At 39.0% G+C, this 15,072-nt stretch overlaps 1 protein-coding gene across 3 annotated transcripts in view; it reads left to right on the top strand.

Annotated features, from left to right (window-relative positions):
* Window positions 1–281: 281 nt before the first annotated feature.
* CD86 (CD86 molecule) overlaps window positions 282–15,072 on the top strand; it is a 61,868-nt gene continuing 47,077 nt past the window's right edge. For 2 of the 3 annotated variants that reach the window (XM_011971583.1, XM_011971584.1), the window contains exon 1: window positions 311–452. Coding sequence is in view for 2 of the 3 variants with exons in the window: in XM_011971584.1 (XP_011826974.1) it covers window positions 439–452 (14 nt within the window). In the remaining variant the exon portion in view is untranslated. Of the gene's footprint in view, window positions 453–15,072 lie in introns of all 3 variants that reach the window. The other variant, XM_011971580.1, reaches the window with a different exon arrangement.

The following is a 15,072-nucleotide window of genomic DNA, read 5'->3' as shown; positions in this document are numbered from 1 at the left end:
TTATTATCTTACCAAAATCTGTAGATTATTCTATTTTGTAGCTGTGGAGATTTGTTTTCTCTTTCTAATTATTTTATTTTCTAGGTTTTTTGAGGGAATTTCAAGAGGGGAGATTTTTTTTAGTCAGGTTCATCTTAACGTCATGTCTGGAGCTCAAGTCACTGAATTATATATTTTTTAATAGATGTAGACCTACGTCAACAAATTTAAACTGCAAGGAAAGGGTTAAATTTCTTCCTCAAGTGTGGTCAAAATCTGTAGAAAAAAGAGGAACAGCTTCTCTTAAAGAAAGTTAGCTGGGTAGGTACACAGTCATTGCCGAGGAAGGCTTGCACAGGGTGAAAGCTTTGCTTCTCTGCTGCTGTAACAGGGACTACCACAGACACACGGACGAGTGGGGTCATTTCCAGATATTAGGCCACAGCAGAAGCAGACAAAATGGATCCCCAGTGGTGAGTAATAATTCTTATTCTTTGCAGAGAAGTTATGAGTTGAGACTGCAGTGAAAGACTGAGGTTGAAGATGGTGCTTTGTTGTGTGTCCTCCACTTAGTTCCTAAGTGGAGAAGCCTTTATTTTTTCTACAAAAGATCTTTGTCACATGAAGGTGAGAATTATTTGCAATGCCCAAAGCAGTTTATTGGTGGTAGTTATATATATCTTTTAGGTGCCTAATTTTGGTTTTGTAAATTTGTTATTCAAATACTGAATGTTATGGTCATTGATTTTAAGTGAAGAATCAGGAATTTTTAAAATATCTTCCTAAGAATGACAAATAACAGGGAATATGTTTTTTGTCTACCAGGGTCAGTTTGGTCTGAGGGTGGAGGAATGAGATAGAAAAGATAGAGGGTGAGAGATCAAGAAAAAGAAAGAGAAAAAAGAGATATAAGGAGAAAATACAAAACTCAGTTAATATGTCATAGTCAGGCCATGGGAGATTCTGGGCAGGGTTGGGTAGTGGAAGGATGTAGAGTGATTAAATTAGCTACCATGTATTGAACATGCATGATGTGCTGTGTACTTTACTAGTGTTATTTCACTGAATTTTATTATTCACAATGACTTTTGGAAAGATATCATCATTCTTTTTGACAGATGAGGTAACTGTGGCTTAAAGAGGCTAAATAAACTTGCCCAAGTTCACACTATTCATAAGGCGTAGAGCTAAAATCTTTCCTGCCCGCTTCACTGTGCGCCAGAAGGTTTCTCCATGCTGTGGAAACTTCCTGGAAGGAGTCACACCCGCCCTTCTCTTGGATGGTGGCAGCTGGCACCAGTCACTGCGTATTTATTTATTTATCTACTTTTAATTATTTATTTTTCAGACAGAGTCTCGCTCTGTCGCCAAGCTGGAGTGCAGTGGCGCAATCTTAGCTCACTGCAACCTCCGCCTCTAGGATTCAAGCGATTCTCCTTCCTCAGTCTCATAAGTAGCTGGGACTATGCGCCACCACGCCCGGCTAATTTTTGTATTTTTAGTAGAGAAGGGGTTTCACCATGTTGGCCAGGATGGTCTCGATCTCTTGACCTAGTGATCTGCCCGCCTCAGCCTCTCAAAGTGCTGGGATTACAGGCGTGAGCCACCGTGCCCAGCTGTCACTAGGTACTTATAATTACTGTTCTTTGAAACTCGAAATAACTTTCATCTACCCAGTGCATACTGGTTTCAGAAAAAGCTTTGTTGCTTTTATTTCAGAAGATTAAAATTTAATTTTCAAGTAAAGACTCCTTTTGCTCCAATGGAATTTTGAAATGTTATACTCGTATGAAGAAAAAAAGAATGTCAGAATTTATAATTTTTATGGTACCATAGAGGGGATACTACTTAATTATGCCATCACTGTCTGCAGAGGTCTAAAGAACCACAGGCTGCTGTCTATATTGAACTTGTTAAGATTCCTTTTGTTTCAGAGTGCCTGAAGATTGGTCATGAACCAATAATGGCCGTTAAACAATGTTTACTCTCATAAGAGGTGAGGTAAACCCAAATTAAAACAAGAGTGAAGTATCATTTTTGTCTCTATGAAAGAGATAAATATTAAATTTTAAAAAGCAAGTAAGCAAGAACCCTCCATCTTGCTAAGAAGGGAGGATTATTTATACCCTAGTTGCCCACTAACGGAGAGATCATCTTTCTGGATAATAATCTAGTGATACATATCAAAAGCTTTTTAAAATGTATATGCCCTTTAACCAAGAAATTCACCTTTTAGGAATTTATTCTAAGATATAATAATACATGTTTGTAAAGTTTTAGTGATGGATATTTTTCTTGCTATTGTTTCTAATAAGGAAAATCTTAGAAACAACTTACATGTTTAAAAACAAGTGATTGATTGTTTATGGAACATCCATAATGGAATATCATGTAATTATTTAAAATTCCATTGTAGAATAATTCATAATATACTTAGTTAAAGGGGAAAAATGCAGAACGAACAGTGATGTATACAAACAATATTAATCAGAAATATAGGTGGTTTGTATTTTCTTCTGTGTGATTTTGAACTTGAATCCCATCTGCAAGCAGAAAAATAAAGCTAAATATTTAAGATAAAAAAAATAGCTGTTTTTTTTCAGAGAAGCAACCATCTAGTGGTGTGTGATAATTTATAAGTTGCGAGATTCCATAGTTAGGGCTTTAGCCCTTTGCATTTATCTTTTGTCATCTCTTGAATCCTCTTCAAAATACACCCACTCTACCCATAACTCATTAGATCTTGAAAGCAATGTTCTGATAGAATTTTATATTTAGAACAGGCCGGAGCACTCTTCCCTTATTTTACAGAAGTGATTGCATGACTCTCTAGGGTGAGTTGCATATTGAGAGGGAAGACAATGCAGTGGCTAAGTGGCCACACGTTGAAGCCAGGCTGCTGGGGTTTGAATACCAGTTCCCCAACTTCCTAGCTATGTGATTTTGGACAAGTTGCTTAACCATTGTAATTCCGAGTTTCTTGTCTGTAAAATGGGAGTATGGTAATATGTCATAAAGTAGTTGTGAGATTTTAATGAGATAATCCATATAAAGTGCTTAGAACTTTGTCCTGCTAAGTACTCAGGAATTGTTAGTAGTTTTTATTACTATTACTGTTTGGATTAAGAAACAGAGGAAAAGTGATTTGTCCAAGATTATACAACCATTTAATGGCTTTACTAGGAACAGAATGGAGGAAGGTTTTTTCCAGCAGAAATGTTCAGTATCCTCTGAGCCTGGCAGGACAACCCCAGGTTGTGCTTTTGGGATGCAGGAGCTGATCTGAAACAAGCAGTACCCAAGGACAAGGCCAGCCTCCAGGGAGTGACTGATCACAGTGGGAAGCCAAATGGTAGAAAGCCAAGTGAAGTTAGGGAAACTGAGAGTCAAGTTAGGAGGAGGAATGAAGCCTGGAGCAAAGAGCTACTATAAGAGAGAGCAGATGACTCAGAGACACTCATGGGAGGTTAATGTGGTTTGAAGTCTCAAGGTCTGGGTAATTAAATAGACAAATGGGGTTTAGATGCATGGGGGAATTTTAAGTATAGCTTTGAGAAGATGCCTAATGGGGAGTAATAATAGAGGATGAAACTGGGTGGGGTCAGAACAAGGAGCTCAGAGTCCAGGCATCCAGCTATGATCATCCTAAAGGAACAGCCTAAGTTTGAAGAATCGTAAATAGAGACATTATAAAATTTACTTTAAAAAAAATCCCCTGGCAGAAGAATGAGAACTGATTTGGAGTGACAAGGCGATCATTTAGGAGACTATTGGAGTAAGCCAAGGAGAAATGGTGAGGGCATGAAACCAGGGCAGTTATGGTGGAATCAGAGAGGAGAGCATGCATTTAAGAGATATTTAAGCACCAGAATTGACAGAATTTGGTTTTTGACAGATGTAGACACTGGGAGGGGAGGAGAGATCTAGGTGCATAGTGGCATCCTTCACAAAATGGAAGGTATAGGAAGCAGAGTGGGTTTGTGCCAGGCAGAGAGAAAGGACAGATGGTGAATTCCTTCTTTAACATGTTGAGTTTGAGGTGCCTGTGGAGCAGGTGGATGGAGATGTTCAAGTAGACAAGTAGATATTCAGGTGCAAGTTCGAGAAAGAAGAATGGCCTGGAAGCCACATGAAGAGTCTTCTGCATAAGTACAGTTGATAGCTGAAATTCTCACTGTGGGTCAATTCAGTAGCAGAGAGGATGGAGGACTGAATTGAGAGGAAGCCAAGGACAGAACCTGGAAAACCTCGACATTTAAGGAGGGAGATGAGGAAGAAGAATCTACAACAGATACTGAGGAGAGGCTAGAGATACTAGAGCAGCCCAGGATAAAAGTGGTGTCATAGAAATCAAGTGGGCCTGTAGTCCCAGCTACTTGGGAGACTGAGGCACGAGAATAGCTTGAACCCGGGAGGCAGAGGTTGCAGTGAGCTGAGATACCACCAGTGCACTCCAGCCTGGGTGACAGAGTGAGACTCCATCAAAAAAAAAGAAAGAAAGAAATCAAGTGGGGAGATGGATGCAAGAAAGAGGAGAATGCATCCATGGAAAGAGCATATTTACCAAGCTTCAGTGTTGAGCACGTGAGATGTGACATAAAAGGTAACTGTAGTGACTACATGCTAAGCGTTGAACTGTGGCTCCCTCATAGTTCATATGTTGAAGTCCTAACTCCCAGGACCTCAGGATTTGGTCATATTTGGAGATAGGGTCTTTACAGAGATAATAACATTTAATTGAGGTCATTAGGGTGGGTCCTAATCCAGGACAATTGTGCTTATTGTAAGAAGGGGAAACACACAGTGGAAAAGCGGTGTGAAGACACAAGAAGACGGCCATCCACATATAAGCCAGGGAGAAAGGCTTGCAGCAGATTCTTTCCTCACAACCCTCAGAAAGAACCAACCCTGTGGATACCTTAAGTTTGGACTCTTGGCTTCCAGAAAAAAAATAAATTTTTGTTGTTTAAGCCACCGCAGTCTGTGGTACTTCGTTACCACAGCCCCAGCAAACCAATACACTTGGCGAGAGTGCACACAGCCAGAGAAAGAAGCTGTGAATAAGTGCATCAGGGAGGAGGGAAAGAAACCAAAACAGGATTGCATCACTTAAATTAAGAGTAGAAACATTTCACAAAGCAGAGTGTAGTCACAGGTCAAATTCTGCAGAAAGGCGAAGTAGGAGAATGACTGAAAATGTCAGTCCAGAGGCCCTCAGTGACCTTTGCAGAACGCTCCCAGTTGAGTGGAGGCAGTAGACTTTGGAGAGCTCTGAAGATGGAAGCAGCACAGATGGTCTCCTGCAGAAAGTCTGGTGATAAAATGAGACCTCCTCACTGGAGTAAACTCACCTCTGCTGTCCGTGGGAATAATCTGGAGCCAAGCCAGCTAGACCCGGAGTTCTTCCTTCCTCCATTTTAAAGGTTAAACAGAGCTGAGGTCAATGGCTCATGCTTGTAATCCCAGTGACTCAGGAGGCTGAGGTGGGAGGATGGCTTGAGGAGAGGAGTTCAGTTCAAGACCAGTCTGAGCAACATAGCGAGACTCTCATTCCTAAAAAAAAAAAATTTTAATTTAAATTAAAAAAAAAAGGCTAACCAGAAATAAAATTCGATACTTTATTTTTCCCACCCAAAACTAGTTTGGGAAGGATTTCTGGAAGAAAATAATTTTTGCAGTCATTTTACATGTTGGATTTTCAGTACACATACAGATTCTATTCTGTAGTGTCAGTTCAGAGGCAAGCTATAATTTGAGGCTTTGCAGAGGTAAAGCCTCTGGTGAATCTGGTGATATAAAGAAGAAAACAAGCCCAAGAGAAATTTCAGGGATCATTTATAATTTACATCAATAAGCAGATTGGGAAAAAAAAAACCCATTGGAGATTGGAATAGAGAAACATTTTCTAAAAAGCTTTGAGTCAAAATTAATCTTTCTCTAGTGGCAGGAATATAAGCCAAACAACCCTAATGTCACAGCTCTATATTATTAGGCATCAGATTAATCAGATTTGCACTAAAACATCAAATAAAAATAAAAGGAATGAACATTTGGTTAAGTGAACCAACTAGTCAATACAGGCCAGAAACTGGTAAAACTGGATAAACCTAAAATACTCAGCTACCCAAAGGCCAACCTAGATTATCACCCCAATCTTACAATTATTTTCAACCTACTAAACAATAAATCTTTATCAAGAGTCTGACAGTTTAAGGTACTGTGATGAACGCAAATGAAATCACTGATACCTTTTTTTAGTCTATTTAGAAATAGAAACCCGCAATTACGAAATGACAAAAGCAATTAATGCAGTTAATAATTCAGTAATTGTTTTAAAAAGAAATAAACATGACAAAGTTCATTCTCACTAAATACTAAAGAAATGCCAATTCAAACACCAATGAGATATTTTCCTGTATCAGATTAGACAGTAAAACAAACAATCCAGTTAGAAAAATGGGCAAAAGATATAAAAAGACATTTCCCCAAAGAAAATATACAGATGGTGAACAACCACACAAGACAGTCAACGTCATTTGCCTTTATGAAAAAATTAAACCACTACCTACCTATAAAAATGGTTAAAATAATAAAAAATAGTGACAACACCAAACGCTGGCAGGATGCAGAGAAACTGGATCATGCATCCATTGCTTGTTGGGAATGTACAATGGTCAAGTCACTGTAGAAAACAGTTTGGCAGTTTCTTATAAAACCAAACATGCATTTAATATATGACCCAGCAATGCGTTCTTGGGTTTTGATCCCAGAAAAGTAAAAGCCTATGCTCCTGAAAAAATCAGTATATGAATATTTATACCAGCTTTATTCATAATAGTAACAAACTGGGGAAAAAAAGTCCCTCAGTGGGTGAATAGTAACACAAACCGTGTGTGCAAGATGTTACCACGGAAGGAAGCTGGGTGAAGGGTACACAGGACTTCCCTATACATATTGTCAATTTATTTTGAATCTATAATTATTTAAAAAATTAAAAGTTTAAAAAGTAAAAAAAAACAAAAATGTTCATCATCACTAAATATTAAAGAAATGCCAATTCAAACACAAGATGTTATCCTTTTACAAATTAACAATTTATGTGGATTTTGGGATGGTTGGGAGTAATCATGCTAATAAGTATGCAATAAGAGTATACCTTCATATACTACTGATTGTGGGAATATGAACGGGTAGAACATTTCTGGAAAGCAATTTCTGTCAACATATATCAAGAGTCTTAAAAATGGTTGTGCAAGCAGTCACCCTGGGCACTTCCAATTTGTCTATGTTCTTAGTAAATTTTTTTTCAGTTCATTCAGCATCTTTGTTCCAGGCACTGTGCTAAACATTAAAAATAAAGCAAAGATGAGTAAACATGATTTCTGTTCTCAAGAATTTCAGTTTTGTGGTAAATATATCAAAGGTGATTTTTTATAAGAGTTTTTTATAACTGTGTGACGTTTCACAGGAGCATGAAGGTAGCTGTTTCCTATTTGCCTGTAGGCATATGATGTCTTAGGTAAATGCAAGGGTTTTGAGTTAGTTTGGTTGGTGTCAAATAATAAGTAGTTAATAAATCATCTTCTATTTATTAGTGGTATCACTTTGGGAAACCTATCAGCTTCCTGAACTTCAGTGTCCTCTGTAAGATGAGGCTACTAGCACTTGCCAATGCCATGAGGAATATAATAATTTATAACGGACAGGAAGTCCTATGGAAAAAAATATTTTAGGACTCGCATTCTTTGCTTTAAAATCTATTATTTCCTATATTTTTAATTGTCAGAGTTCTTTAGCCCTGCCTTTCTGATTGATTTCCAGCAGATGGACTCTTACCTATAACCTAGAAGTTGCTATAGTAGATCTCCTAACTATAGATAAGAGAAGGGCATGCCAAGTGCAGTTCAATCAGGTGAAAGTCAAGCAACAAAGCCGCCTAAAATAAATTTTATGTAAGGTAGGATGCCAAAAACATTAAAATAAAATTCTATTCTATAATAGTAATCATGTAAGTGCTTTCATGACGTTGTCTATGAAAACCTGCTTTTTCGCTTTCTGGACTTCTAAGTAAGTAAGCACGTAGAAAGAATTTTTTTTGTTTTAAAGACGGAGTCTCACTCACTTTGTCACCTAGGCTGGAGTGCAGTAGTGCAATCTCAGTTCACTGCAACCTTCACCTCTGGGGTTCAGCCTCCCCAGTAGCTAGGATTACAGGCACATGCCACCACACCCAGCTAATTTTCTTGTATTTTTAGTAGAGACACAGTTTCATCATGTTGGCCAGGTTGGTCTCAAATTCCTGACCTCAAGTGATCTGCTCACCTCAGCCTTCTAAAATGCTGGATTATAGGCATGACCCACCACGCCTGGCCTAGGAAGAATTTTAGAAAGAAAGCTCCATATCAGGAATTGAGAAGCCGGTGTTTTAATTGAGAATATATTTGCACAAGTCTTGGCATAAACATTGGTTTACAAACAAACATACAAAGTAATGTTCATTAATCTTGCATCAGGAGCTGCCCAACAACTCCGAAAAGTCAGCTTATGCAAAACCAGCCAAGAACAGATGAATCAGTCAAACAAGAGGGAAAGGGGAAGGGAAAGTGTCGTTCACAGGCAGTCTTTGAGGCAGTGCATAAACTATGCCTCTCCACCATCCAGACAAGACAACTGTGACACAGGGTTGACAAAGCAGGACAATAAAGGGTAGCTGCTCGTAAGGTGGGGATGATGCTGAAGCAAGGGGGTGCCCCAAGAGGCAAAAAAAAACAAAAAACAAAAAAAAAAAAGATAGCAAACAAATATGTCAAAATAGTCATAGTAGTTACCTCCTGGTTGGTGGGATTATGGAAATAGGATTATTTCTTTGACTAAAATTGCCAAATCTTCAGTACAACTACATTGCTCTGCTGAGCAGGATGAAATCAAGTTGAAAAGTAATCTAGTAGTGAGGTACAGCCCCTATGCCACGAGTGGCCAACATAGATCCTCAGATGACGGAAGTGAGTGATGCAGGCCTGTGGTTTATGTACAGCTCCATGACGTATGAATGGCAGAAGCTGTGTACGCCCACAGGCGAGTCCCATTTCGAGGAGTACTTCTGGTCACCACTCTGTCGTCCTGTGTATAAGGATGTGGTTCAGAACAGCCAAGTCTTATATTTCAAGAGGAGTCAGAAAGGCAAACTTACCAGTGAAATCCTAATATTTATATAATGGCTCAATGTCTGGAGGGGCTGGTTTGGTATAAACCACCAATTTTACCTCTGACCTCTGTTAGTGCATCAGAGGTTCAGGAGAGAGTGAGAAAATTGTAAATTGACTATTTTAGGAATATTATATTGGGGCCCAGGCTGCAGTGAGTCAGAGCTAGAAAGTAGGGGGCTGGAACTATTTGACTATTAATTTATTCAATAAAGTTTTATTTAATGTTAGAAAGATGAAGATGAATCAGATGGAAATCCTGTTTAGAAGCTTCTATGGGAAGAGATATCACCATAGCTAATATGTCTTAGCCTCTGACAGGAATTATGGCATACTCTATTGTATCATATATGATCTCGTTTAATCATCATAACCGCAAGAGGTAAGTACTATCATCCCGGATTTTCCACAAGTGAAAACTGAGTCTTGCTTAGTTACACAGCTGACAACAGAACCAGGATTCCAAATGCCAATCTGATCCCAGAGCCAAGCTATGAACAACCATGCTATATATTATTATGGCAGATCAGGGAAGGAAGACATTACTTCTAGCAACAAGAAACATTTGTGGATGAAAAGATTTGAGCTTGGAGAGAGCTGTGTTGAGCCATGTCCAAAACAAGTTCTGGCAACCATATGATAAAGGTAAAAGCCAGAGATTGAAAAGTAAAAGCTTGTGGACTAAAAATGGTCCTTAGACAGAGAGTCATCAAAACAACAAAAAAAACCAAAAACTTTAATCATAATTAATTGAGAATATTTCAAAAATCTGGAGAATTCACATAAGTTTAGATTTCCAGCTCTTTCGGAGAATTAGAACATCTAGTAACAGTGTGCTAATAATCCCAGATGCATATACTGCATGAAACATTTTATCATCTATAGGCTTCTTAATTTCCTTAACAGCAGTAATATTAATAATTTACATAACCTGAGAGGCTTTCACCTCAAAACGTAAAGTCCTTCTAATTGAACAACCTCCTACTAACTTAGAGTGACTATACGCATGGTAACAACTGGTGAATCTGGCAGAGGCTGCCCAACTTCCAATGGGGTATAAGCTATCCTCTTCCTATGCAACCTGCTTGCCTCATTTATATTAGCTGCTTGGATGCTGCAGATGCTTGAGTCTAAGAGCTGTGGTCTGGAAAGTGAGGCCCCAACAAGGAAGAAGGAACAACCTATAGATCAAGGGAGGTGAGACCTGGGAGTCCAGAAATGAAGGTTATTTGCAGCAAGTCTGGACCCAGCCATTCCACTCCTTTGAGGAGACAAGATTCTAAGGAAAAGGCCATTTACATTCTGCTCTCCAAGATCTCTGAGTGTTGGAAGAAACTGAATTGAGGGAGAGGGGGAAACTTGACTGGGGCTCAATACAGACATGTAAATTTGAAGGAAACAGAGTTTAGATGACAGGCAGTAGAAAAGTTAATGTGTCCATTCTATGGCTGACCCAAGATTCTGTTTCCAGGAGATCTCTCTGGCTTGTTAAGTGTTCACGGTTGCAGGGGAAAAGTTAGAAAAAAAGAAAAACAAGCCAAAACACAGCCCCTTCAATGTTTCTAATTTTATTTTCAAACAATCAGGCAGAGTAATCCCTTTACACACTCTTCAGGCATTGGCTGAGGGTCCCAGTCAAGAACCATTCAGTTCTGGGGGCCTTAGGAAAAATATTTCCTATGATTAAAGTAACTTTGGACAGGTTATTGCCTTCTTTGAGCCTCAGTTTCTTTGTCACTTAGAAGGCTGAATGGTTTCCACGTTCAGAGGGTAAGGAATAAGAGGGTGAATGAAGAAATATCAAGTACACAGCTCAGAGTAGGAAGAAACAAGTGACCACTGTGATGACCAGGGACAAGGCTAAGAACTTACTCAAAAGGTACCCAGCTGCTCAGTATTCTGTCCAAAAAACGGACACTGACATCAATCCAACATTCTAACAGTAGTCACATAGCATTATCAGCTAGAAATGAAAACACATTCAATTCTACATTCTGCTAAAAGCTTGAGGGCCACACTAGCTGTGTGATCCTTGGCAGCTGAACAAAACCCTCTGAAAGGCAGCTTCCTCACCTATAAAAATTTTTTTAATATTTATTGTGAAGATTAAATGAAGTAATGCATTTAAAATACTTAGAGTGCCTTAGAGTTCTAGCAGAGTGCCTAGCTCATAGTAATCAGTTAATAGATATTGACTTTAATAAATAGATACTTAACTGAGCCTCCACTCTGGGCCTGTTACTATGCTAAGTACCAGGAGTAAAGGGAAATGAAACACGTTCCCCAAACTTATGGAACTCAGAGCAGGCCAGCTGAATGAGCAGTGACTTTTTAACAGGATGAGGAAACTGTTATAATGGAAAAATAAATAGTGTGAAGAGGGACTAAGGAAGATAAAGATATGGTGAAAAAAACAGGGAAGGGTTCAGGCTCCAACTGTGGAGTGATCTGGATCTGAAAGGAAGAGTGGAGTATTGCAGTAGAGAAAGCAGGGAAGACATTCCAGGCAGAAGAAACAGCTTCCACAAAGGTAAAGAAGGCAAAACGTTTTCAAAGTTTCTAGGGATGGGGGATGGTGGGGAAGATGGTCACGGAATAGTGAATGGTTCAAGTGTAACTGTTGTATGGGTTGTGGAGGCAGTTATATGCGTTGGGTAATAAAATTAGAAGAGAAAAATTGAATTCACACTTTGAAAGGCCTTGTGTGTCTGGCTAAGAAGCGTGACCACTAACTCGTGAGGAGTAAGGCGTGGGTCTTTAAAGGAAGGAAGTTTCATAATCAAATTGTTCTCCATGAAAGATAATGAAGGGAGTCACTGTTGCAATCAATCGTCCAGACTAGAGGTGACGAAGACTCTAAAACTGGCCACCAATGAATTGAAAGTGGATGGTGAGGAAGAAAGAATACAGGGTGACATAAACACAATATGTAAACTCCAAGGTATGAAAATGGCCTCGTCCCTTCTTCCTTACCACAGTCATCCCAAGAGACCAAAACAAAAACACAGAAAATCTCTTTTAAAAATAATCTCTTTTGTTTGTATGCAAATAGGCCATCCACAGTGAAAATGCAACTCAAATTCAATATTTTGTCTGCAATCTGCCAAATGCAAAGACCAAATTGGTTTACAAATACTGTCCTTCTTAAAAATTCCAACTCCTCACATTAAAACTATAGCCAGCTAGTGCAAGTTAAGATTGTTTGCAATCTTAAATAAGATTTGAGTAAAGCTGAAATTGAGACACTTTTCAAAAGAGGCCATCCCTTACTCACACTGCTAAAGAGTAGAAAGAGTGACACCTTTTACCAGGAAATTTCTTTCAGGCAGTAATGCCTCTGTGTGGCGGCAGACCCTTCAAGTCTTCCAGATAAAGCATGTGATGGAAGTAGTAGGGAGCTGCAAACATTGCAACTCTATGATTCTGCATCACTGACTTGAAAACTACAAGCCCAGGTTGACAAATGCACATTTTAAGTGTTCAGAGAAGTCTTACGTGCCTTGGTCACAAAGATGCCACAGGGAAGTAAGTCTTTGAATGTGCAGTGCCCTGTCCCCACCTCTATTGTGAAATGGAAACTTAAAAAAAAAAAAAAAAAAAATCACTGATTTAGAAAACCACTGGTTTTTTTTTAAACAAGTTTAGTCATATTGCCTGTGTTCTATATACCCCAATCTATTTCATTTTACTTCGTAGTGTACATTTAATTTATACTCAAATAAATATTTTACATAAGGTGCTTTCACGGATCTTCATGCTTCCTTAAATTTTAAATATGCTGCCATTTGTTAAAATGTGTTAGTTTTGTTATGTATTATATCCCTTCCCCCTGCATGCATAGAAAAAAAAATATGAACTTAACCTTCAAGCAACTTTTACATTTAGAATATTACCTCATTTTATTTCTTCTAACTGAGGTTATAAAGAAAATGGCAAATGTCATATGCTTTGTAAAGAAATGACAGTTTCTCAGAATATGTAAATGCACACCCTTAGACAAATAGGCCACTTAAATTCAGAGTCACAGTCTTTTGAATATTGGTTTAATATTCTCAGGTAAAGATTGAAAAGGTAACAAGTTTGGGAATCAGGTATCTACTTTGAGTTCTGAAAGGTAACATCACAAGTGTTGGTAGTTTATTGATATTTAATTTTTAAATGTGCTGCTGTATATATTTCATTGGTATTAGAAATATTTTACATAGTTATGTTATTTGTTAAATAATAGACCATCTTTTTATAACCTATCAGAAGAAGTCCTGATATTGTAAGATTAGATTGTAAATCCTACTGAATAGCTAGAATACAGAATTATTAAATTGGAAAGGAAGTTAAATCACTTAGACTGTCCTTCCCCCAGGAAGTTCTCTCTACAGTGTTATCCATGACAAATGTTTATGCAGGCACCCTAACCATTTAAAATATGAACAGAAGGAGAACAGATATATCGATAAACCTATTCCTGAGACAAGAGACCGGGGGAAATTTTTTTTAGTTGTGACCTACACAGCTAGTTAGAATCTACCTCATGCTCTTAAGATGGTGTTTAATCATAAGGATATCATACATAACTGAAGTTATGTAATGTTGAAAATCATTTGGTGGCAAGTACCTCAACTTTATTAGGTCAGTGTAGGTCTCCTACATTCAACTATGGTCTCTAGGAGGGCAGGGACCACACTTCTTAGCTCACCCTGGATCTCAAGACCAGTCCAAGGCCTTCATTCAGTCAGAGCTAGTTAAGAATTTGTTGATTGAATGAAGGAAATTTTAAAAAACTAGAAATTCCAAATGGTGCAATTACATCTGTGAATTTTAAGGTGTTATTGGAAAATGGGAAATATTACTGAGATTCGAAGATGGATAGGAACAAAGGTAAAGCATCAAAAATGTGCATATTTGTGTGTTACTAGAGTCAATAGTGATTGCCAGTTCCTATGCAGCCCTGGCACCACCTCTGAAACCTTAGCCAACCCCTTCCATGAGGTGTTGAGATACACGACAGACAGGTGATGAAGGAGAGGTGCTCTGGATGTTGCCTTGCTGCTAGATCCTGGTCTTTAGTGTCCGTGTCCACAGGGTGAGTTGTGAGCCCATCAGTTTCCCACACTACAGTCCTTCTCTGGCTTAGCCTTGCTTCCATATCCTGTGGTCCAGGTCCCCCCTGGCCCCTGTGGCCTGCCCCCAGGGATGGACTCCCCTCCACACACTTCTGAGGAGCTCCTGATTCTGGGCATGCCCCAGCACACCTCGACTCCACTCTGCCTTGTCTCCATCAGACCAGAGACCTCACTTAGACCCTGGGTATGGGGTTGCTGGTTCCCCATGTGCTGCGGTTGTCACTAGCCTGGGCTCTACCCAGGCGCCCATCTTTCTCATCTTTCACACTGCCCGTTCTGCTAAAGCAACTGCACATCTGAAGGCTATACTTATCCCCAATACAATGGTACTTTTTCTAAAATGCATACACCCTAATGCTTACCCTTTTGACAACTTTCTCCTGACCCTACCTTTTAATATAAGCAAATTCAGTCTTCAATTCAAATAAGTGTATTTTGCTGCTGAAGCCACCATGTGATTTTGAGAGATAGTAAAGACAGACAGTCTTTTGCATTCACTTGTGGAATCCTAAAAATACCTCTTAGTGTCCCTTGCTTTTCTGACTTCTCGCTTGAAGACATCTAGACAAAAATGTGTCCCTGGGTCCTAGTTTCTGGGTTCAGAAATTGATTAAATGCAAGAAAACAATAGACATTGCCTCTTCCTTAGCATGCATGAATGGTAGGTGTGAATTTGCATCATGAGAAAGTAAATAAAAGAAGATTCCCCAGGGCAGCTAGGGAGGCAGAAAAAGCCAGCCTAGGATGGGAGTGGAGGACGTGACAGAGGT

This window comes from Mandrillus leucophaeus, unplaced genomic scaffold (assembly GCF_000951045.1).
Source record: "Mandrillus leucophaeus isolate KB7577 unplaced genomic scaffold, Mleu.le_1.0 Scaffold123, whole genome shotgun sequence".
Lineage (NCBI taxonomy): Eukaryota > Metazoa > Chordata > Mammalia > Primates > Cercopithecidae > Mandrillus > Mandrillus leucophaeus.
Note: the sequence above shows the minus strand (reverse complement) of the source record. Positions and strands in the feature narration are given on the sequence as shown.